Source organism: Lagenorhynchus albirostris, chromosome 5 (assembly GCF_949774975.1).
Source record: "Lagenorhynchus albirostris chromosome 5, mLagAlb1.1, whole genome shotgun sequence".
NCBI lineage: Eukaryota > Metazoa > Chordata > Mammalia > Artiodactyla > Delphinidae > Lagenorhynchus > Lagenorhynchus albirostris.
Window position 1 is genome coordinate 80,010,712 of NC_083099.1, and position 26,194 is coordinate 80,036,905.

Here is a 26,194-nt window from a genome sequence, read left to right on the forward strand (position 1 = left end):
AAGATCCTTTCTGACCCACCTCCCAGAGAAATGGGGGAGGGGGAAGGGTAAGCTGTGACAAAGTGAGATAGTGGCATGGACATATATGCACTACCAAACGTAAAATAGATAGCTAGTGGGAAGCAGCCGCATAGCAGAGGGAGATCAGCTCCGTGCTTTGTGATGACCTAGAGGGGTGTGATAAGGAGGGTGGGAGGGAGGGAGAGGCAAGAGGGAAGAGATATGGGAACATATGTATATGTATAACTGATTCACTTTGTTATAAAGCAGAAACTAACACACCATTATAAAGCAACTGTACTCCAATAAAGATGAAAAAGAAAAAAAGAAAGAAAGGGAAGAACCTACAACCAAGATTACTCTACCCAGCAAGGATCTCATTCAGATTCGTTGGAGAAATCAAAAGCTTTACAGACAAGCAAAAGCTTAAGAGAATTCAGCACCACCAAACCAGCTCTAGAACAAATGCTAAAGGAACTTCTCTAAGTGGGAAACACAAGAGGAGAAAAGGACCTACAAAAACAAACCCAACAAAGCTACAGTTATCAAGACGGTATGGTACTGGCACAAAAACAGAAAGATAGATCAATGGAACAGGATAGAAAGCCCAGAGATAAACCCATGCACATATGGACACCTTATCTTTGATAAAGGTGGCAGTAATGTACAATGGAGAAAGGACAGCCTCTTCTATAAGTGGTGCTGGGAAAACTGGACAGGTACATGTAAAAGTATGAGATTAGATCACTCCCTAACACCATACACAAAAATAAGCTCAAAATGGATTAAAGACCTAAATGTAAGGCCAGAAACTATCAAACTCTTAGAGGAAAACATAAGCAGAACACTCTATGACATAAATCACAGCAAGATCCTTTCTGACTCACCTCCTAGAGTAATGGAAATAAAAACAAAAATAAAGAAATGGGACCTAATGAAACTTCAAAGCTTTTGCACAGCAAAGGAAACCATAAACAAGACCAAAAGACAACCCTCAGAATGGGAGAAAATATTTGCAAATGAAGCAACCGACAAAGGATTAATCTCCAAAATTTACAAGCAGCTCATGCAGCTCAATAACAAGAAAACAAACAACCCAATCCAAAAATGGGCAGAAGACCTAAATAGACATTTCTCCAAAGAAGATATACAGACTGCCAACAAACACATGAAAGAATGCTCAACATCATTAATCATTAGAGAAATGCAAATCAAAACTACAATGAGATATCATCTCACACCAGTCAGAATGGCCATCATCAAAAAATCTAGAAACAATAAATGCTGGAGAGGGTGTGGAGAAAAGGGAACACTCTTGCACTGCTGGTGGGAATGTGAATTGGTTCAGCCACTATGGAGAACAGTATGGAGGTTCCTTAAAAAACTACAAATAGAACTACCATATGACCCAGCAATCCCACTACTGGGCATATACCCTGAGAAAACCAAAATTCAAAAAGAGTCATGTACCAAAATGTTCATTGCAGCTCTATTTACAATAGCCCGGAGATGGAAACAACCTAAGTGTCCACCATTGGATGAATGGATAAAGAAGATGTGGCACATATATACAATGGAATTATTACTCAGCCATAAAAAGAAACAAAATTGAGCTATTTGTAATGAGGTGGATAGACCTAGAGTCTGTCATACAGAGTGAAGTAAGTCAGAAAGAAAAAGACAAATACCGTATGCTAACACATATATATGGAATTTAAGAAAAAAAATGTCATGAAGAACCTAGGGGTAAAGCAGGAATAAAGACGCAGACCTCCTAGAGAACGGACTTGAGGTTATGGGGAGGGGGAAGGGTGAGCTGTGACAGGGCGAGAGAGAGTCATGGGCATATACACACTAACAAACGTAGTAAGGTAGATAGCTAGTGGGAAGCAGCCGCATGGCACAGGGATATTGGCTCGGTGCTTTGTGACAGCCTGGAGGGGTGGGATAGGGAGGGTGGGAGGGAGGGAGACGCAACAGGGAAGACATATGGGAACATATGTTTATGTATGACTGATTCGCTTTGTTATAAAGCAGAAGCTAACACACCATTGTAAAGCAATTATACCCCAATAAAGATGTTAAAAAAAAAAAAAGAACTATAAAAGAAAAAAAGAACTATTAAAAAAAAAAAACAAACCCAAAACAATTAAGAAAATGATCATAGGAACATACATATCAATAATTACCTTAAACATGAATGGATTAAATGCTCCAACCAAAAGACACAGGCTTGCTGAATGGATACAAAAACAAGACCCTTATATATGTTGTCTACAAGAGACCCACTTCAGATCTAGGGACACATACAGACTGAAAGTGAGGGGATGGAAAAAGATATTCCATGCAAATGGAAATCAAAAGAAAGCTGGAGTAGCAATACTCGTTTAAGATAAAATAGACTTTAAAATAAAGAATGTTACAAGAGATAAGGAGTGACACTATGTAATGATCAAGGGATCGATCCAAGAAGATGATATAACAATTATAAATATATATGCACCCAACATCAGAGCACCTCAATACATAAGGCAACTGTTAACAGCTATAAAAGAGGAAATCAACAGTAACACAATAATAGTGGGGGACTTTAACACCTCACTTACACCAATGGACCGATCATCTAAAGTGAAAATAAGGAAACAGAAGCTTTAAATGACACAACAGACCAGATCGATTTAATTGATATTTATAGGACATTCCATCCAAAAACAGCAGATTACTGTTTCTTCTCAAGTGTGCACGGAACATTCTCCAGGATAGATCACATCTTGGGTCACAGATCAAGCCTCAGTAAATTTCAGAAAATTGAAATCATATCAAGCATCTTTTCTGACGACAACACTATGAGATTAGAAATGAATTACGGAAAAAAACGCAAAAAACACAAACACATGCAGGCTAAACAATACACTACTAAATAGTCAAGAGATCACTGAAGAAATCAAAGAGGAAATGAAAAATTACCTGGAGACAAATGACAATGAAAACATGATGATCCAAATCCTATGGGATGAAGCAAAAGCAGTTCTAAGAAGGAAGTTTATAGCTATACATGCCTAACTCAAGAAACAAGAAAAATCTCAAATAAACAATCTAACCTTACAGCTAAAGGAACTAGAGAAAGAAGAACAAACAAAACCCAAAGTTAGCAGAAGGAAAGAAATCATAAAGATCAGAGCAGAAATGAATGAAATAGAAACAAAGAAAACAATAGCAAAGGTCAATAAAACTAAAAGCTGGTTCTTTGAGAAGATAAACAAAACTGATAAACCGTTGGCCAGACTCATGAAGAAAAAGAGGGAGAGGACTCAAATCAATAAAAATAGAAATGAAAAAGGAAAAGTTAAAACAGACTGCAGAAATACAAAGCGTTCTAAGAGACTACTACAAGCAACTCTATGCCAATAAACTGGACAACCTGGAAGAAATGGAGAAATTCTTAGAAAGGTATAACCTTCCAAGACTGAACCAGGAAGAAATAGAAAATATGAACAGACCAATCACAAGTAATGAAATTGAAACTGTGATTAAAAGTCTTCCAACAAACAAAAGTCCAGGACCAGATGACTTCACAGGTGAATTCTATCAAACATTTAGAGAAGAGCTAACACCCATCCTTCTCAAACTCTTCCAAAAAATTGCAGAGGAAGGAACACTCCCAAACTCATTCTATGAGGCCACCATTAGCCTGATACCAAAAGCAGACAAAGATACTACAAAAGAAGAAAATTACTGACCAATATCACTGATGAATATAGATGCAAAACTCAATAAAATACTAGCAAACAGAATCCAGCAACACATTAAAAGGACCATACACCATGATCAAGTGGGATTTATCCCAGGGATGCAAGGATTCTTCAATATACGCACATCAATCAATGTGATAAACCATGTTAATGAATTGAAGAAGAAAAACCATATGATCATCTCAATAGATGCAGAAAAAGCTTTTGCCAAAATTCAACACCTATTTATGATAAAAATTCTCCAGAAAATAGGCATAGAGGGAACGTACCTCAACATAATAAAGGCCATATATGACAAACCCACCCCCAACATTGTTCTCAATGGTGAAAAGCTGAAACCATTTCCACTAGGATCAGGAACAAAACAAGGTTGTCCGTTCTCACCACTATTATTCAACATAGTTTTGGAAGTTTCAGCCACAGCAATCAGAGAAGAAAAAGAAATAAAAGGAATCCAAGTTGGAAAAGAAGAAGTAAAACTGTCACTGTTTGCAGATGACATGATACTATACATAGAGAATCCTAAAGATGCCACCAGAAAACTACTAGAGCTAATCAATGAATTTGGTAAAGTTGCAGGATACAAAATTAACACACAGAAATCTCCTGCATTCCTATATACTAATGATGAAAAATCTGAAAGAGAAATTAAGGAAACACTGCCATTGACCACTGCGACAAAAAGAACAAAATACCTAGGAATAAACCTACCTAGGGAGACAAAAGACCTGTATGCAGAAAAGTATAAGACACTGATGAAAGAAATTAAAGATGATACCAACAGATGGAGAGATATATCATGTTTTTGGACTGGAAGGATCAATATTGTCAAAATGACTATACTACCCCCAATAATCTATAGATTCAATGCAATCCTTACCAAATTACCTATGGCATTTTTTACAGAACTAGAACAAAAAATCTTAAAATTTGTATGTAGACACAAAAGACCCCGAATAGCCAAAGCAGTCTTGAGGGAAAAAAGCAGAGCTGGACGAATCAGACTCCCTGACTTCAGACTATACTACAAAGCTACAGTAATCAAGACAGTATGATACTGGCACAAAAACAGAAATATAGATCAATGGACCAAGATAGAAAGCCCAGAGATAAACCCACACACCTATGGTCAACTAATCTATGACAAAGGAGGCAAGGATATACAATGGAGAAAAGACAGTGTCTTCAATAAGTGGTGCTGGGAAAACTGGACAGCTACATGTAAAAGAATGAAATTAGAACACTCCCTAACACCATACTCAAAAATAAACTCAAAATGGATTAGAGACCTAAATGTAAGACTGGACACTATAAAACTCTTAGAGGAAAACATAGGAAGAACACACTTTGACATAAATCACAGCAAAATCTTTTTTGATCCACCTCCTAGAGTAATGGAAATAAAAACAAAAATAAAGAAATGGGACCTAATGAAACTTCAAAACTTTTGCACAGCAAAGGTAACCATAAACAAGATGAAAAGAAAACCCTCAGAATGGGAGAAAATATTTGCAAACGAATCAACGGACAAAGGATTAATCTCCAAAATATATAAACAGCTCATGCAGCTCAATATTAAAGAAACAAACAACCCAATACAAAAATGGGCAGAAGACCTAAATAGACATTTCTCCAAAGAAGACATACAGATGGCCAAGAACATTAAAAGCTGCTCAACATCACTAACTATTAGAGAAATGCAAATCAAAACTACAATGAGATATCATCTCACACCAGTCAGAATGGCCATCATCAAAAAATCTAGAAACAATAAATGCTGGAGAGGGTGTGGAGAAAAGGGAACACTCTTGCACTGCTGGTGGGAATGTGAATTGGTTCAGCCACTATGGAGAACAGTATGGACGTTCCTTAAAAAACTAAAAATAGAATTACCATATGACCCAGCCATCCCACTACTGTGCATACACCCAGAGAAAACCATAATTCAAAAAGACACATGCACCCCAATGTTCATTGCAGCACTGTTTACAATAGCCAGGTCATGGAGGCAACCTAAATACCCATCAACAGATGAATGGATAAAGAAGATGTGGTACATATATACAATGGAATATTACTCAGCCATAAAAAGGCACGAAATTGGGTCATTTGTAGAGACGTGGATGAATCTAGAGACTGTCATAATGAAGTAAGTCAGAAAGAGAAAAACAAATATCGCATATTAACACATATATGTGGAACCTAGAAAAATGGTACAGATGAACTGGTTTGCAGGACAGAAATTGAGACACAGATGTAGAGAACAAAATATGGACACCAAGAGGGGAAAGTGGCCGGGGGGTTGGGGTGGTGGTGGGATGAATTGGGAGATTGGGTCTGACATGTACACTGATGTGTATAAAATTGATGACTAATAAGAACCTGCTGTATAAAAAAAATATAAAATTAAAAATTTTTAAAAACCAATACAAACATTAAAAATAATGTTTATGATAAACAATAAAAAGAAACTCAATTAAAAAATAAGCAGAGTATCTGAATAGACATTTCTCCAAAAAAGATATACAAATAACATGAAAAGGTGACAAAATTCATTAATTATTAGACAAATACAAATCAAATCCACAGTGATATATATCCCCTCACACACTCTAGGATGGCTACAATAAGAAAGATGGAAAATAACAAGAGATGGAAAAGATGTGCAAAAATTGGAACACTCATACATTGCTGGTGGGAATGTAAAATAGTGCAGCCACTTTTAACAGTCTGGCAGTTCCTCAAAAAGTATAATATAGAGTTACCATGTGACGCAGAAATTACTCCTAGGTATAGACCCAAGAAAACTAAAAAACATGTACATGAATGTGCATATCAGCATTATTTATACAAAAATAGACAAAAAGTAGAAACAACTCAAATTTCCATCAACTGATACGTAGATTAACAAAATGTGGTATATCCACACAATGGAATATTATGCAAGCATAAAAAGTAAGTAAATACTGAGACATGCTCCAACATGGATGAACTTTGAAGACATTATGCTACATGAAAGAAGCCAAACACAAAAGGCCATATGTTGTATCGTTCTATTTATATGAAATGTACAGAATAGGCAAATCCATAAAAAGAAAGTAAATTAGTGGTTGCCAGGTGGTACGGGGAAGAGGGTAATTGGGTGTGACTGCTAATGGGTATGGGGTTTCTTTTGAGGATGATGAGAATGTTCTGGAATTAGACAGTGTTGATGGTAGAACAATCTTATAAGTATGCTACAAATAACAGAATTGTATACAAGGGTTAACTTTATGGTATGTGAATTATATCTCAAAGAAAGTAAATGATTCATACAGACTTCCTGAGACAAATAAAAACAGAAGGAGTTCATTTCCAGCAGACCTGCCCTGTAATAAATGGTAAAACAAGTTCTTCAGGCAGGAGCAAAATGACATACGTCAGAAACTTGGATCTATATAAGAAAGGAAGAGTGGAAAAGATGGAATAAATAAAGGTAAAATGAAATATTTTTTCTTATTTTTAATTGATCTAAAGGATAACTGTTAAATCATAGTGATAGTAAAAATGTATTGATAGTAAATGATATGATAGTAGAAATGTATTGGGTGATTATAGCATATGGATCAATGAAATGAATGAGCAATGTCACAGGGACAGTAGGGAGGAATTGGGGATAATCTACTATAAGGTATCTGCATGACACGTGTAGTTATAGTATTATTTGAAGGTGGATTTAGATTATTTTATATGTAAAATCACATATACTATACTAGTTCACAAAGCAAGCCTCACTAAATTTCAAAGAATAGGTATCATACAGGCTAAGATCTCTGACGATAGAGCAATTGAGAAATTCATTAGAAAATCAGTTACAATTCCTGCATATTTGGAAATTTTAAACACATTGTTAAATACTCACAGGTCCAAAAATCACAATGGATGTTTTAAAAAATTAGATATTAATGATAATGCCAAACTATATGTCAAAACTAATGGGATGTACCAAAATCAGTGTTTTGAAGGAAATGGTTAGCTTTAAATATTATATAAAACTGATGAGTGCCTGAAAATTAATGAGCTACATGTCTATTTTAAGTTAGGAAAAGAACCACAAAACTAACCCAAAGAAAGTAGAAAGATGAAATAAATATGAGTGGGAATTAATGTAATTGAAAAAAATTTACATAGAGAAAATCAACAAAATCAAAAGTTCAAATGTTTGAAAAAAATACCAAGAAAATAAACAAGCCTCCAGTAAAATTGATTAAGGAAAAAGAGTTAAAGCACAAATAAATAATATTATGAATCAAAAGAGTGGTCATGATTATAGATAAACACTAAAAAGATTTTAAAGTATTGATAATACTATCAACAACCATATGCAAAAAAATCTGAAAAGTTAGGTGAAACGGAATTTGTAAAGAAAATATAATTTACCAAAATGCTGCAGAAAGTTCTGTAAGTTGTAAGGAAATTGAAGGAGTGCTTACAATTTTTCCCATGAAGAAAACATCCGCCTCAGATAATTTTATATGAATATTCTACCAAACTGAAGAAAAAGATCATCTCAAACTTATTTAAACTCTTTTCAAAGTAGGAAAGAAGGAATACCCCCCAATTCATTTCAGAAGACCTGTGTAACTCTGACACCGATGCCACATATAGTCAAACTGAGAAAGAAAAATAAGGCCATTTCACTCATGAATACAGAATAAAAATTCTGAACAAAATATCAGTAAATCAAATCCAATAACGTATAAAAATAATACATCCTGACCAAGTTATGTTCCTAATAAGTATGTGAGGACAGATTAATATCTGTAAAAAACTATAAATATTCCCCATCACAATAATTTTTTAAAGAAAAAATATATAATTATCTCAATAGATACAGACAAAACATTTGATAAAAATCAACATAAACACATGATTAAAAAGCTTCAGTGAATTAGGAATAAAAGGGAACTTCCATACTCTAATAAAGAATATCTACCAAAAATCTTACAGAAAGTGAGAAAATGATAAACATAGAATTCAGAATCGGTAAATGGAGATGGGGATAATGTGGGAAAGAACCACACAGATATAAGTAAATGATTATCAAGGTCCTAATTTTTATCTTGAGTGTGGGCTCCCATGGATCTTTATGCTATTACTAACTGAACAAACAAACATACATGGACCAGTGATGAGGGTATGTCTTAAATCAGTGAGTCTCAAAGTGTGGTTCCTGCAGCATCAGCATCCCCTAGAAACTTGCAAAAAATGCAAGTAATCCAGCCCCACCCCTACTGAATCAGAAACTTTGGGGGAGAGGCCCAGCAACATGTGTTTTAACAAGCCCTCCAGGTGATTCTGATGCAGGCTAAAGATAGAGCACCACTGTCATATACTAAGGATTCAAATGTATCCAAGTGTGAACACCTATAGTCCAATTAACAAAAGAGAAAGCGAAGCTGACGGATGAAGCTATACAGCTGGCTCATGGGAGATGACCGTCAAACTTTCTCATTTAGTTGAGTTTAAACTAGATGAGTGGGATGCTGAACATGACTCTCTTTCTTCATGATGCCCTGGTAACAAATCTAAAAGGGAGAAAATGAGGCCTATTACACTATTAAAATCAACAGTAATCCTGAACCCTAGAAACTTGTTACACCTCAGTGTTGTGTCACATTTTATTGTGTAGCTCCAAAGTCAGAACAACTTTTAGAAAGTAGCGTGACTTCTGCAAATGGGGAGAATAACCTCTAAGAGGTTTCCCTACAGTTTGAAATGAGGGGGAAAAGCACTGATCGGCACAGCACAGGTAACTGGTAGAAAAGTCTAGAGAGGAGAAAGAATGTAGGCTTGTGTGTTGAGAACTACTGGACATTGCTGCCCAAGACAAAGTACAATTTTTGGAGTGTAGTATATCTCTGTAAAAGTCACACTAGAAGCATCTTGTCTTCCAGATAAGAATTATACCTTATGAAACTCTGCCAACTCATGGTCCATCCTTGCAGCCCTCTTTAGAAAACCATCTTTGGTGGTAGTGACTTTTGGTTTTGGAGATCTGATTCGGGGTTGTGTCACAAAATCTGGGAGACATGACTCAAGTTCGACTAATCCTGTAGGAAGGAAGTACATGTTTAGTATCCGGTGCTTAAATACATCATTTGAAAGCATGCTGTTAATTTTAGTAGCTGTTTGCCAAGTGGTTTCATTTAGAATTATTGATAAGGTGTACCTCATATAATTGAATTGTCCCTGAAATATAAAGGAAATTTCTATATAATTAACTTATATTCTTGATGACTTAGATTATAAAATAAGAAATGCATTCTAAAATGAAAACATTGCCCTACAAAAATGTAACATTCCACAATAATAGACAGAAAACTATTGATCATATGAAACATGGCACCACCATTCTAAAGTGGATGTACACCAGGTTATCATATTCAGCTCTGGAGATGGTCAGCCAGAGGTGCAAGTTCAATTGTGTGAGCATCAACTCATGATCTTGGCCATGTGATACTCCAACCTCTCAACTGAAATTTAAATAATTTTAAAAAGCCTCTCTTGGACTTTATAACAGGTATAACCCTCTCCACTAATTTATCCCCTACTTATCCATCCCCTTGCCCACTAGTTTTCTGGCATTTCTTCATAAAGAGCCGATTTTATTATATATTTCTTGTTTGCTTCACAAACCTGGTATAAATTTTTTTCTATTTCATTTTTGCAAAACTTTGATTTTACTGACATTAAACATGTTTAAATGTTTAGTAGTTTACTGACTTTACTCCTTAACAAATTGTTGCATAGTGTATCCATTTATTTATTTGGGTCTTAGAAGTTTTTATTGGTTTCTATGAACTCATATTATTAATAATACTAAACATGTAATTGCTATTTCTTGCAAATATTTTAATTTTTGATTAGCTTTTAATCTAAACTGCTATATTTTATATATTTATATTTCTAAGATAATCCTCTTAGACTAGACTTGTAATTATGTGAATTGCTTACCTTCATAGGTGTTGAGATAGTGGTTTTTTACTACAAAGTCCTCTGAGTTGTTGTCTGTGAAACGACCAAGGCGAGATAGAGGTCCATAGACCTGTGATGCATAATCAGAATAATCCTTGATGATATTTCTTCTCTCCAACTTCCCTTCTATATTCTTTCCCTTTCCCAAAAGTTTTCTGATTGCTAAAATAAAACATACCTCCATGACTATCTCCAAAATATTGTTCTGAATGGTCCAAATGCAGACTAGTAAACCATAGTTTTATTCACAGGAAGGCTACTGAACTGAATGAATTTCATTATGATCACTCACTGCAGCCAGAACACTTAAAACATATATCTGACATCTGTGTGATCCAGATTGTCATGAGACAGGTGGCCGTGACAGAAGGTGAATCAGCTAGTGTTCTCAATTGGTACTCATCAAAAATCTTTTATAACTGCATTCTAAGCTCTGGGCCAGAAAGAGGTATTCAATGAAAGTTTGTCAAATGAATGAAAGAAACTCAAAGTAACTGAAAACTACATGTTTTCAGTAGAGACTGAGGGAATTATTCTCTCCTAAGAGAATAATTAAAAGGGAAGGAAGACTGCAGGTTCTTCAAAAATTTCTGTCCATCTTGGCTAACACCAGAATAAATCAGAATATATCCAAGCTTATAGATTTCAGAATTGTTTGGCAGTCTCAGCTGTACACTGTAGGAGTTTACTCATCTAAGGAGTCAGGCTTACTACTTCCACCTGTTCCTTTTCTTTCAATCCCATCACAGACCCATCCCCTTTTGAAGGCTCCACATCATGCACTCTCAATGGGTGTAAAACAATATGAGATTTTGAAGTCACAATTGAAAGAGGTGGTTGCACTTGCCACTGCTGCCTTCTGGATGTTATTTATATTTGATCCTCAGTGCTTCTGTGTGTGACTTGGGATTTCATAATTACATAAAAATAGTTTACATTTTAATAGTTATTTATAAAAATTAGTCAACCCATCATTGGTTGTATCTAGTACTGAAAAGAAAAAACTGTTGACCATATCTAAATGCATACCTAGCACCTAGTTAAGTAAAAAGTCATTTTCTCACACACACACACAAATTCAGGGGCATATAACAGTGAGAACAGATAACAGGGACCTGACTTATCTGGGGGTGGGGGTCCTTGAAGGTCTCCCCTGAGGAAGTGACATTTGAGTTGTGCCTTAGCCTGGGTTCCCCCACAGGCAGAACCTGAGACAAAGGCATGCGTACAGGTAGTTTATTTGGGAAGGTGATCCCAGAGGGCAAGAGAGAGGGACAGGAGGAATAAAAAAAAAAGAAAGTCAACCCATCACTAGTTATGTCAACTACTGAAAAGAAAAAATGTTGACAGTATCTAAATGCATAGGTGCAGCTAGTTAAGTTAAAAGTTATTTTCTCACATCAAGAAAAAGTTTAAAAGTTCACTAAAAATAATTTTTAAGGGATTAACTTAATTTTTTGTAATTGTTTTGCTAGGAAAAATATTTTGAATAATTTTTAATGTGATTACATTGCTATTATGTGTATAAACTGCTAATTTGCATATATAAGCGATGCATTACAATTTTTATAAGTAAATTAATTATATTAAAAGTCACTCAGCAAATATAGCAAATAAAGCTAAATGCTAATAAGTTAAATTTTCTTAATTTAAATTTTTTATTTAGTTATTCTTAATCCTCCACTGACTCCTCTTTTTATGTATAAAGTACAGATATATTTATAGTACATAAACAGATATACAGTATACCTGTGGTATTAAAATTTGATGGCAGGGGGATGAATTGGAAAAAAGATGTCTGAATGTCTTTTTTAGTGGAAACAATGAAAAAAAGTTGAGAAACAGGGCTCTCTATCCAGGGCCTCAGCCCATGAATATGGGGAGCCCAACACCTACACACACAAACACACACACGCCCCATAATGTCAATAACTTGACTACCTGTTAGAACATAATTACTTGATTTTCTTAGTAAGGAATTTTCCTCCACCCTTCTACTTTTGAGAAATAACTCATCTCCTGTTCCTTATCTATTAACTAACAATAGGACCAAAAAAGAATTATATCACAGTTAAATCAGGTTTGGTCAAAGACCCAAAGCAGAGCCAACTTTTCCATTCTTTTCACGGTTCATACTGCACCATCACCTGATACGTGTGTGTGGTGAATCTGTGCCAACTTTGCCTCCTTCACCTCCTGCAGTTTAGACCACTGGGCATTCAAGCACGCCATGTTTACTTCATTTTGATTCTCTTCACGCTTCTTCAGCAGCTCTTTTAGAACTTCCAGGCGAATCTCCTGCAGTCTTCAAGTAAATCACAAAACATAAAGAAGTCTACAATCTCTCAGATAGGGTGCTCTACTACAGAGAAAGGGAACACTTGCCATAAACAGAAGCTTCTCTTTGGGCTGGTATCATATTCATGTATCTTAAAAAGACCACTCTGGCAAAAGTGTGACAAATGAATTGGGGGTTTGGGGTGGCAACTCAATAGTGAGTCTCTGTATAAGAGGAATATGTATGGGTGTAGTTCTGAAGGACAAAAAAGAGTTTGCTAGGTAGATGGAGTAAAAAAGTGTTCTCCAGGCAGATGGGCCTAAGTGAACAGTGAATGTTTGTGCATAGTTCCAGGTCGACTGGTATTGCTGGAGGGTTAAGTAATAGGAGGAGTGAGAGAAAATGAGGTTGTGGCATGCAGCCTTAAGTGGTGGATGTGAAAATGCCAGCAGCTGACACATATAGATAATTATTCTTCGCTTCCCTTCCCTTCACCTTCACCTTGTTCTCCCAGGACTACCTTGCTTATGTGTACATATGACTTCAAAATTTGTACTTCAGACCAGGTATTTCTGAACTAGAACTTCTATCTACTTGAATCTCCAGCTATATCCCCTGACAACCTCAAAAAAACCTCACTCATTCTATTCCCCCAGAAATCTACCCCTTCTCTTAACCTTCTTCCCTCCTCTAATGATTCCTTCTCTAAAACACTTCTTACATCTGTTCCCTAGCCCATGTCTTTGTCACCTCTCTCCTGACTTGGACTCTGGTTGTTAGTCTAGTCTTTCCCCCTTCCAATCTTTGTTCCACATAGTGGTCAGGATTTTCCTTTCTAAAATGGAGATTTGAATATTTTACTCTTACTTAAAAATTTACACAGTAATTTATTCAGTCATTCATTTGTCAAATATTTATGCCAGGCAGGGAATAAACAATGGTGAACAAGATAAAATACGTTGTCTCAAGAAGCACTGTTCTAGTGGAGTAGCCATATAAACCAACATTTACAACACAGGGAGATACATACCAGGCCAAAAGAATGAAAAGACTCCTGTGGGAGAAGAAATGGCAGAGCGCCTCTTCTAGCACTATTCCCAGTTGATCAAAGGGAAGGAGGGGGATGGTGGGGAAGCCTTCCTTCAGGAGCCATTAACTCAGCACTTGAGGATAAACAAGGGTTGAGATTTGCCACATTGACAAGGGAGAAGTGCGGCCTCAGCAGAGAGAGGTGAATATTCTACTCAAAAGGACTAGAGACAGGGCTTCCCTGGTGGCGCAGTGGTTGAGAGTCCGCCTGCCAATGCAGGGGACACGGGTTCGTGCCCCGGTCTGGGAGGATCCCATATGCCGCAGAGCAGCTGGGCCTGTGGACCATGGCCACTGAGCCTGTGTGTCTGGAGCCTGTGCTCCGCGACGGGAGAGGCCACAGCAGTGAGAGGCCTGCGAACCGCAAAAAAAAAAAAAAAAAAAAAAAAAAAAAGGACTATAGACAGAGCAAACATGTTATACTGGTGGAGGTTCTCAAAGTGAATATACATGGGAGGGTAGGGAAACAGTGACAAGTAAATACAGGGAGGTAGGCGTTTTTAAAAATAAGCACACACCAACAGTCCCCTTTCTTTCTAGAGTTGGAAATCCTAGGTTCAATTCTCAACTTCATCACTTACCTCAGCCTCTTCAATCATGAAATGAACATAATAATAGTATCCATCCCCTAAGGTTGTTGTGAACGTTAAATGAGTGAATGTACATAGCATGCTAGAACAGTAGTTCTCAAACTTGAGCATACATCAGATAACCTGGAGGACTTGCTATGACACAAATTGCTGTGCCCCGTCCCCTGATTCAGTAGGTCTGGGATGGAACCTGAGAATTTGCATTTCTAACAAGTTCCCAGGTAAGTGCTGATGCTACTCATCTGTGGACCACACTCTGAGCACTACTGGCTTAGAACTTAGCTCAAGCATGAAATAAGCCCTCTGTAAGTGTTGAATGCTTTATGAATATCATCATCATCTCCATCACCATCATCATCAATATTATCATCTACCTGATAGCTTTTTACTCATCCTTCTACATACAGCTCAGAAGCTACCTCATCTCAGTAATTTTCCCAAATATCTACTAAATATCTGTTAGTTCTCAAACAGAACTAACTGTTCTCCTGCCTGGGTTCCCCTAGCTCTTTGTGTATAGAGCAGCACATCACCTGAAGATACTGCCTGTGAGTTATTGGTTTTAAGGTCTTTCACTCCATCCCCACCCACCTGCCCCCCTTCCACCCCGCACCCCCTGTTCCAATGGTCCATAAGGAGCTCTGTCAGGGTAAAGCAGTTTCCTGTTTCCAGTCCTGAGGAGGGACTCAAAATATATTTATTAAAATTAACCTCAGTTTAACCAAAGTACTCATGTTCTCAGGTGATATCTTCATTCTGGCCAGATACATTTTTAATATTCTTAATGTCCTTCTGACAAGAATATTCCTCTTCAAATTGCAGCAATAAATTTAAATTTCTGCAGACAGGATTGAGTATGTGACACCTACTCTTCCCCAAACACTATTTTCTATTAAATTGCAAGCTTTTAACCAAACATCACAGTCTGCATTCAGGGTTAATCAGAAGGTGTTGCAAAAAGATAAACATATTTTGAATTTGGAACCACACTGAATCCCTAACTCTATTGGTCTCTAGCTTGCTTGCGTGTAAGCACACTGTCAGGGGCTTGGTAGTACTTCTGTGAGCAATGAAGTACCTCAGCACAGCCTGGAACAAATGGCACCCTCAAACTTCCTTTCCTTTCCTTCTTGCTAGGGAGCTGTAATTTTTTGGTCCTCATCATTTCTACATATTCCAGAGACAACCTCATTACTGAAAATACATCAGTTAAAATGACTGAAAATTCAACGAGAAATACCTTAGCATATTATTACTTATGTACTATGAGCTCATCTCTTAATTGAAAAGTTCCACTGTTTGTCTTTTAAACAGAAAAATGCCTCATTGGCTATAGCTAGAACCCAAGGTGTACTGACGGTGAATCCAGTACCAGGGGGAAAGAGATGGGGTCAGCCAAGAGGCTGTTTGATGGATAGGAAGAGGGACAAAGTCTGGGGACCGTGGCACTGGGAATGAACAGAAAAGGACAGTTTGAAAGACATTTTGCAGAAATCAGTGGGATTCTAGGTAAGACCCTAAAGAGAAAAGGGAAGAGAAGAATCAGAGATGCCTTGAGGAATTGTTTAAATTTGGGTTCCACACTGAACTACACACACAAAGAAGGCATTATACATTTTTATATTATTGGAGAAAAAATTATAGAGCTATTGCTCCTGAAGCCCAATTTCCTAACTCTACAGATTAAGGATTGCTTTTAAACCCATACATTTGGGTAAACTCTCTATATGTTAAAAGTATTAACATTAATCCCATCTGTGCAGAAGCAATTATCTGGGTGATTAAGAACCTACTTTTCGATCTCCTGCTCTCTGAAGGCCCACTCCTTCCTCTCCATGGCATTCATCATCCTCCTCCTCTTCTCAAACTGGGAGGTGTCACTCAGAGTGGGGAGAGTGGCTTCCCAAGCACGCTTCTCCCGGGCACGTTCTATCATCTCTACCTCAGCTTGTCCTGCCGGGAGACCTCGACCTGGAAGATGAAGCAGAACACTTTAGAAACACACAGACAAACTCATGTACCTACCAGTATTTAATTTACTCTCTTTCAGTTCCTGTCCTCTTTAAATTCAAGGGTTATGACAGGATGAAATGATATCAGGATACATCTCCAGATGTGCCTCAGGGTTTATTATCTGCCCTGCACTGTCTCTTGTTAACAATTCAGCCAGAAGGCATTTTAGTTACATGTAAGATGCTAGAAAGTATTTGAAGATATTAGGTGATTATGAAATAATCACACCTTGGAATGTCCTCTATTGGAAAAATCCATATTTTGAAATACAAAGAAATATCAAAATAACTTGCAGAAAGGTCATAGTTAGTATGTGGTGAAACTCAGAATTTGCAAATGGCAATCTGACCCTTATGGTCTTATGTATTACACTATACTCCCTCTCTAATAAAAACAAACATGAACTATACAGACAAGCCCACAGCTAATATCACACTCAACAGTGAAAGGCTAAAAGCTTTTCCTCTAAGATCAGGAAAAAGAAAATGGTGCACTCTCTCACCACTCCTATTTACATAATACTGGAAGCCCTAGCCAGAGAAATCAAGCAAAAAAAAAAAGAAAAAGGCATGCAGATCAGAAAGGAAGAAGTAAAATCATCTCCATTTGCAGATGACATGATCTTATGTAGAGAAAACTCTAAAGACTCTATCAAAAAACTGTTAGAACTAATAAATAAATAAAGTTGCAGGATACAAAATCAATACATGAAAATCAGTTGTATTTATACACACTAACAATATCTATAAAAGAAATAAAACTATTCCATTTACAATAGTATCAAAAACAATAAAATTCTTAGGAGTAAATTTAACCAAGGAGGTGAAAAATCTATACGGTGAAAACTATTAAAACATTGATGAAAAAAATTGAAGAAGACACAAGTAAAAAATATATATATATCCCATGTTCATGGATTGGAAGAATTAATATTTTTAAAATGCTCCTACTACGCAAAGCCATCCATAGATACATCCCTATCAAGATTCTAGTGGTGTTTTTCACAGAAATAGAAAAAACAATCCTAAAATTTATACGTAACCATAAAAGACCCATATAGCCAAAGCAATGTTAAGAAAGAACAAAATTGTAAGAAACACACTTCCTGATTTCAAACTATATTACAAAGCTACAGTAATCAGAACAGTATAGTACTGGCATAAAAACAGACACACAGAGCAATGGAACAGAATAAAGAGCCAGAAGTAAACCCATGCATGCATAATCAACTAATATTTGACAAGGGAGTCAAAAATAGTCAATAGGGAAAAGACAGTCTCTTCAATAAGTGGTGCTAGGAAAACTGGGTATTCACATGCAGAAGAATGAAACTGGATCCTTATCTTACATTTTTCACAAAAATTAACTTGAAATGGATTAAAGACTTAAATGTAAAATGCTTAGAAGAAAAGATAAGGGAAAAGCTCCTTGATATTAGTCTTGACAATGATATTTTGGATATGACACCAAAAGCACAAGCAACAAAAATAAACAAATTGGACTACATCAAACCAAAAGTCTTCTACACAGCAAAAGAAACAATCAACAAAATGAAAAAGCAACCTATGAATAGGGCAAAAACATTTGCAAACCATATATCTGATAAGGGGTTATATTCTAAATATATTAGGAACAGATATTACTCAAAACAAAAAACAATGTGATTTTAAAATGGGCAAAAGACCTGAATAGACATTTTCCCAAAAAAGATACAGAGATGGCTAACACGTACATGAAAAGGTGTTCAACATCACTAATCATCAGGGAATTGCAAATCAGAACTACAGTGAGATATCACCTCATGCCTGTTAGAATGGCTATTATCAAATAGGAGAGGATGCTCTCCTCTTCCAAGATGGACTGCATTCTGCCAATGGAATGTGTATCTCTGCTTTCATTTTACTATGGTTTAATTCTTTCTTGTGAGAAGCCACGGACCCTCACTTGGTGGCCTGTCCCAGGAACTCACCCGAGACCTGGGACATGACCACCCTCTTCAAGCCCCATTTTCTTGTAACCTCTTTACAAAGGATATTAATAAATCTACTTCTTACCCAAAAAAAAAAAAAAAAAGACAAGCAATAACAAGTGCTGGCAAGGACGTGGAGAAAAGGAAACCCTTGTGCACTGTTGGGGGGAATGTAAATTGGTACAGTCATTATGGCAAATAGTTCCATAAGAATTCCATAGAGGTTCCTCAAAAAATTGAAAATAGAACTACCATATGATCTAGCAATTTCCCTTCTGGGTATATAGCTGAAGGAAATGAAATCACTACATCAAAGAGGTATCTGCACCCCATGTTCATTGCAGCATTTATTTACAATAGTCAAGACATGGAAACAGCTGAAGTGTCTATCGGCAGATTAATGGATAAATAAAGTGATATGTATAAGGCGATATATATATATATATATAGTGATATATATATATTCATTCACAAAAAAAGAAGGGAATCCTGCCATTTGTGATAACATGGATGAAACTTGAGGGCATTATGCTAAGCAAAATATGTCAGTCAGAAACAGTTAAATACTGTATAATCTCATTATATCTGGAATCTAAAAAACTGAATTCATAGAAACAGAGAGTACACTGGTGATTGCCAGGGGCAAAGTGCTGGGAGAAATGGGTGAAAGTGGTCAAAGGGTACAAACTTTCAGTTATAAGATGAATAAATTCTGGAGAGCTAATGTACAGCATGCTGACTACACTTAACAAAACGGTATTGTATACTTGAACGTTGCTAAGACTGAATCTTAAATGCTCTCACCACACACACCCACACACACACACACAGTAAATATGTGGGGTGATAGATGTGTTAACTACCCTTATTGTGGTAATCATTTTGCAATATATATGTGTACCAAATCATCATGTAGTACATCTTAAACTTACACAATGTTACATGTCAATTATGTCTAAATGAAGCTAGGAAAAAGAACTATACATAAAGAAAATATAGTATTATTTTTAATTTAATATTTACATATGTGGTATTTTACTATAAATATTCTGTTACTTGCTTTTTTTATTCAGCTTTGTTTTGGGAATCTGGCCACGCTGATATATAGAGATGTGATTTCATTCTTCCATTGTAGGACTCTACCACAATTTAAGCTATCTGCTCAAATTGACATTTAGATTGGTTCTAATTTTTTTTTTTTTTTTTGTGGTACGCGGGCCTCTTACTGTTGCGGCCTCTCCCGCTGCGGAGCACAGGCTCCAGACGCGCAGGCTCAGCGGCCATGGCTCACGGGCCCAGCCGCTCCGCGGCATGTGGGATCTTCCCGGACCAGGACATGAACCCATGTCCCCTGCATCGGCTGGCGGACTCTCAACCACTGCGCCACCAGGGAAGCCCTGGTTCTAATTTTTTGATTACACATAATCATGCTGCAACAAACATCTAATACTGGTCTCATTATGCCCATGTATGAATTTCTCTAGGAACCTTAGAAGGATCTAGAGCCTAGCAACTAATCACAAAATACAATCATTTAAAATATTTCTGAATATTGCCAAATTTGCCTCCACAAAGCATATTTTTTCTCAAGCTTTCTGAGATTCTCCTGACCCTCTTCCACAGTCCATGCTACCTAGTCTCAGCTGCTTTTCACAGTCCTTACAAGTATTTAGTGGTTCAAAGACTCATATATATGTGAGTTTCACTGAGAATGGAATTTGTTCTTGGGAGTTGTTCTTTTAGAGTTGTGCTTGTTGCTTTTATATAATTTCTGGGAAGAGAAAAGATGCTGATTTACATACATGGTTACACTGCGAGTAGAGATTTGGATTAGAATGGCTTGAAGATATAAAATACTTGTGAGAGAAATAATACCTATTCAATCATGAGTCTTCCCATTTATAAACACGATGTTCCTTTTTTTTTGTCAAATCTTTGTGTATGTGCTTAAGGAACTATTTATATTTTTCTCCATAAATGCCTTGTGCATGTTTTATTAAGTGCTTTCCTGGGACTTTGTTATTTGTTGCTATTAAAAATATGATTTCCCAATAATATTTCTTTCTTTCTTTCTTTTTTTTTTTTGCGGTACACGGGCCTCTCACTGTTGTGGCCTCTCCCGTTGCGGAGCACAGGCTTTGGATGCGCAGGCTCAGTGGCCATGGCTCATGGGCCCAGCCGCTCCATGGCAGGTGGGATCCTCCTGGACTGGGGCACGAACCCGTGTCCCCTGCATCGGCAGGCGGACTCTCAACCACTGCACCACCAGGGAAGCCCTCAATAATATTTCTAATTACATATTGCTCATACATACAAAAATTACTGATATTTGTATGTTGGTTTCATAATAGGATACCTTATTAAACTGAGGTTCTTAGTTCTGATAACTTATTTCATTTGATTTTTCTATATGAGTACATTGTCTGCAAATATAGTTTTGCTTTTTCTTTCTAATCCTCATACCTAATTCTTCTTCTCTTATCTTACTACACTGACTCAATTATTTCTCTATCAGGATGCTATTATTGTCATATTGGGCAAACAATTAATTGTTGGATGAAACTGCCCCATGCAGGGCAGGATGTTTAGTATCCATGCCAGCCTACCTCCCCCAAACCCAACCCATTTGTCTCATCATTATTACATACAAAAATGCCACCCAGGTTTCCAAATGTCCCTAGGGGTGGTGGGTCATAGCCTAGTTTAATAAGATCTGGGCTAGGATCTTCTCTGCATTGCTAAATAATAGTGGTGATAAAGGAATCACTGTCTTTTTCTTTATTTAAGGGTAAAGCTTCTCAAGTCTCACCTTTAGTGTATGTTTATCGAAGATAACCTTTATTAAGTTACCAAAATTCCCTTCTGATCTCAGCTTAGAGTTTATAACATGAATGCATGTTGAATGTTATCAAACAGTACTTTTCCTGCACCTATAAAAGCATTTTTCTGACATTTTCTGTTAAAATGGTAAAATGCATTGGTTAGTTTTCTGATATTGTACTAAATTTGAATTTGTACAATTAACCCATTTGGTTATGATAAGTCATCTTTTTAAAATACTACAAGAGGGCTTCCCTGGTGGCAAAGTGGTTAAGAATCCACCTGCCAATGCAGGGGACACAGGTTCGAGCCCTGGTCCGGGAATATCCCACATGCCGTGGAGCAACTAAGCCTGTGTGCCACAACTACTGAGCCTGCACTCTAGAGCCCGCAAGCCACAACTACTGAGCCCACGTGCCACAACTACTGAAGCCTGTGCACCTAGAGCCCGTGCTCCACCACAAGAGAAGCCATGACAATGAGAAGCCTGCACACGGCAACAAACTGTAGCCCCCGCTCACTGCAACTAGAGGAAGCCCGCGCACAGCAAGGAAGACCCAACACAGCCATAAATAAATAAATAATAAAGCGTACAATTCAATGGTGTTTATAAATAAATAAATAAATAAAATACTACAAGATTTGATTGCTGAACCTAGGGTTTCTGCTCCAGCAACTTGGGAGATGACCCTGCCCCAATAGGGCAGTGATGGCCACTGAGCAGAGAGGAAGGCCTGCCTCACACCTGGCTATGGCCCTACCCCCGCCATCTCCAACCCTACCTCCTACCAAGTTGATAGCTGGCAGCACACACTGAGTAAACAAATGACTTCTGTTCACGTCAAATCTAGCTCTCCCACCAAAAGCACTGGGCACATACAGACTGTATAGGGACATTTGTACATAAGCCCACCCATTAAAGATTGCTGTAGGTAACTGTTTCACCTAAATTCACAGAGACAGAGAAAGTTAAGCAAAATGAAAAGAGACAGGAATGCATCTCAGTTGAAAGAGCAAGAAAAAAAACCTGGTAAAAATAATGAAACAGAAATAATTTATAAGATAAAAAATTCAAAGCATTAGTAATAAGAATGCAAGCTGAATTAGGGAAAGAATAGATAAGCAGAGTGAGAATTTTAACAAGGAACTAGAAAATATAAAAAAGAACCAGTCAGAACTGAAGAATACAAAGCTGACATCAAAAACACCCTAGAAGGGGTACTTCCCTGGTGGCTCAGTGGTTAAGAATCTGCCTGCCAATGCAGGGGACATGGGTTCGAGCCCTGGTCTGGGAAGATCCCACATGCCGTGGAGCAACTAAGCCTGTGCGCCACAACTACTGAGCCTGTGCTCTAGAGCCCACAAGCCACAACTACTGAGCCCACGTGCCACAACTACTGAAGCCTGTGTGCCTAGAGCCTGTGCTCCACAACGAGAAGCCACTGCAATGAGAAGACTGTGCACCGCAACTAAGAGTAGCCCCCACTCACCACAACTAGAGAAAGCCCGCATGCAGCAACAAAGACCCAACACAGCCAAAAATAAATAAATAAAAATAAATAAATAAATTAATTAATTTAAAAGATGATGAATAAAAGCTTGTCTTAAAAAAAAACACACACTAGAAGGAATGAATAGCAACTAAGTGATAAAGAAGAATGCATACGTGATCTGGAAGATGGAATAATGGAAATCACCCAATCAATGCAGTAAAAAGAAAAACAAACTTTAAAAAATGAGAATAGGGCTTCCCCGGTGGCGCAGTGGTTGAGAGTCCACCTGCCGATGCAGGGGACGCGGGTTCGTGCCCTGGTCCGGGAGGATCCCACATGCCGCAGAGCGGCTGGGCCCCGTGAGCCGTGGCCGCTGAGCCTGTGCGTCCGGAGCCTGTGCTCCGCAACGGGAGAGGCCACAGCAGTGAGAGGCCTGCATACCGCAAAAAAAAAAGAGAATAGTTTAAGAGATCTCTGGGATAATATCAAGTGTACCAACATTCCCATTATAGGGGTTTCAGAAGGAGAAGAGAGAGAAAGGTTGTGAAATGTATTTGAAGAAATTATGACTGAAAACTTCTGGAACCTGAAGAAGGAAGCAAATATCCAAGTACAGGAAGCAAAGAAAGTTCCAAACAAGATGAACCAAAACAGACCCACATCAAGATAAATCATAATGAAATTGGTAAAAATTAAAGAGAGAATTCTGAAGGCAGCAAGAAAAAAACAAAGAGTCATTTACAAAGGAATACCCATAAGGCGATCAGCTGATGTCTCTGCAGAGACTCTGCAGGCCAGAGAGAGTGACATGATATATTCAAAGTGCTGAAAGAGAAAAATCTGCAACCTAGGATACTCTATCCAGCAGGATTATCATTTAGAATTGAAGGGGAGATAAAGAACTTCTCAGACAAGCAAAAAACTAATAGAGCTCATCAATACTAAACCTACCCTAAAAGAAATGTTAAAGGGTCTTCTGTAAGTGGAAAGAAAAGGCTATAATAAAAGGTAAGAATCTATGTGGAGGAGGGGAGTAAAAAGGTAGATATTTTGAATGGGTGTGAACTTAAATTACTACCATTTAAAACAAGTAGATGTAGTTATAGGTCATAATATAGGAATTCCACGGTAACCACAAATCAAAAACCTACAACAGATACACAAAAATGGAGAGGAAAGGAACATAAGCATACTAGTAAAGAAAATCATCAAACCACAAAGGAAGAAAAAGAAACTAAAAGAAGAAGAAAAGAACAGGAAAGACCTACAAAAACAACCAGAAAACAAGTAACAAAATGGCAATAAGTACATAACTATCAACAATTAATTTAAGGAAAAAAAATGTCATGAAGAACCTAGGGGTAAGACGGGAATAAAGACACAGACCTACTAGAGAATGGACTTGAGGATATGAGGAGGGGGAAGGGTAAGCTGTGACAAAGTGAGAGAGAGGCATGGACATATATACACTACCAAACTTCCTGCTATGCGGGAAGCAGCCGCATAGCACAGGGAGATCAGCTCGGTGCTTTGTGACCACCTGGAGGGGTGGGATAGGGAGGGTGGGAGGGAGGGAGATGCAAGAGGGAAGAGATATGGGAACATATGTATATGTATAACTGATTCACTTTGTTATAAAGCAGAAACTAACACACCACTGTAAAGCAATTATACTCCAATAAAGATGTAAAAAAAAAATGTCAATGAACTAAATGCTCCAATCAAAAGACATAGGGTGGCTGAATGGATAAAAACGCAAGACCCATCTCTAGGCTGCTTACAAAAGATGCACTTCAGAACTAAAGACACACAGAGACAAAGTGAGAGGATGGAAAAAGATATTTCATGAAAGAGAAATGACAAGAAAACGAGGGTAGCAATACTCATATCAGACAAAATATACTTTAAAACAAAGGCTATAAAGAAAGACAAAGAAGGGCATTATATAATGATAAAGAGATCAATAGAAGAGAGGATATTATACTCGTTAACATATATGCACCCAACACTGGAGCACCTAAATATATAAATCAAATATTAACAGACAAAAGGGAGAAACTGACAGTAATATAACAATAGTAGAGGACTTTAACACCCTACTTATATCTGTGGACAGATCATCCAGATAGAAAATCAATAAGGCATTAGTGGTCTTAAATGATACAATAGACCATACGTTGGACTTAATAGATATCTACAGGACATCTATCCAAAAACAGCAGAATACACATTCTTTTCAAGTGCATATGGAATATTCTCCAGGATCACATACTAGGCCATAAAACAAGTCTCAACAAATCTAAGAGAACAGAAATTATATCAAGCATTTTTTCTGACCACAACAGTATGAAACTAAAAATCAATTATGGCAAGAAAAATGGGAAAAGCACACACATGTAGAGATTAAACAACATGCTACTAAAAACCAGAGGATCGATGAAGAAATCAAAGAGAAAATCAGAAAATATCTTGACAAATGAAAATGGAAACACAACTTCCAAAAATTTATGGGATGCAGCAAAAGCAGTTCTAGAAAGGAATTTTGTAGCAATACAGGCCTTCCTCGAGAAACAAGAAAAATCTCAAATAAACAACCTAACCTACCACCTAAAGGAATTAGAAAAAGAAGAGTGAAGCCCAAAGTCAGCAGAAGGAAGGAAATAATAAAAATCAGAGAGGAAATAAATAGAGCAAAAAAAAAATTAGAAAAGATCAATGAAACCAAGAACTGGTTCTTTGAAAAGATAAACAAAATTGATAAAACTTTAGCCAGGCTAACAAGCAAGGAGAGAGGACCCAGGTAAACAAAATAAGAATCAAAAGAGGAGAAGTAACAACCAATAACACAGAGATTTACAAACTCATAACAAAGTATTACTAACAGTTATAAGCCAACTAATTGGACAACCTAGAAGAAATGGAGAAATTTCTAGAAACATACAAATTTCCAAGACTGAATGAGGAAGAAAAAGATCATCTCAACAGACAGATCACTAGTAGTGAAATTGAATTTGTAATTTAAAAAACTCCTAACAACAAAAATCTGTGACCAGTCTACTTCACAGGGGAATTTTACCGAACATATAAAGAAGAGCTAATAATATCCTTCTCTAATCCAAACACTTGAAGAGAATGAAACACTCCCAAATTCATTCTATGTGGCTACCACTGCC

At 37.1% G+C, this 26,194-nt stretch overlaps 1 protein-coding gene across 6 annotated transcripts in view; it reads right to left on the minus strand.

The window, feature by feature from the left end:
- Positions 1 to 26,194, minus strand: part of CFAP91 (cilia and flagella associated protein 91) — a 146,907-nt gene that overhangs the window by 82,087 nt on the left and 38,626 nt on the right. For all 6 annotated transcript variants that reach the window (XM_060150538.1, XM_060150536.1, XM_060150534.1 and 3 more), the window contains 4 exons: positions 16,520 to 16,697; positions 12,917 to 13,074; positions 10,749 to 10,931; positions 9,702 to 9,844 (listed from right to left, as the gene is read on the minus strand). In XM_060150538.1, coding sequence (XP_060006521.1) covers positions 9,702 to 9,844; positions 10,749 to 10,931; positions 12,917 to 13,074; positions 16,520 to 16,697 — 662 coding nt within the window. The remainder of the gene's footprint in view (positions 1 to 9,701; positions 9,845 to 10,748; positions 10,932 to 12,916; positions 13,075 to 16,519; positions 16,698 to 26,194) is intronic.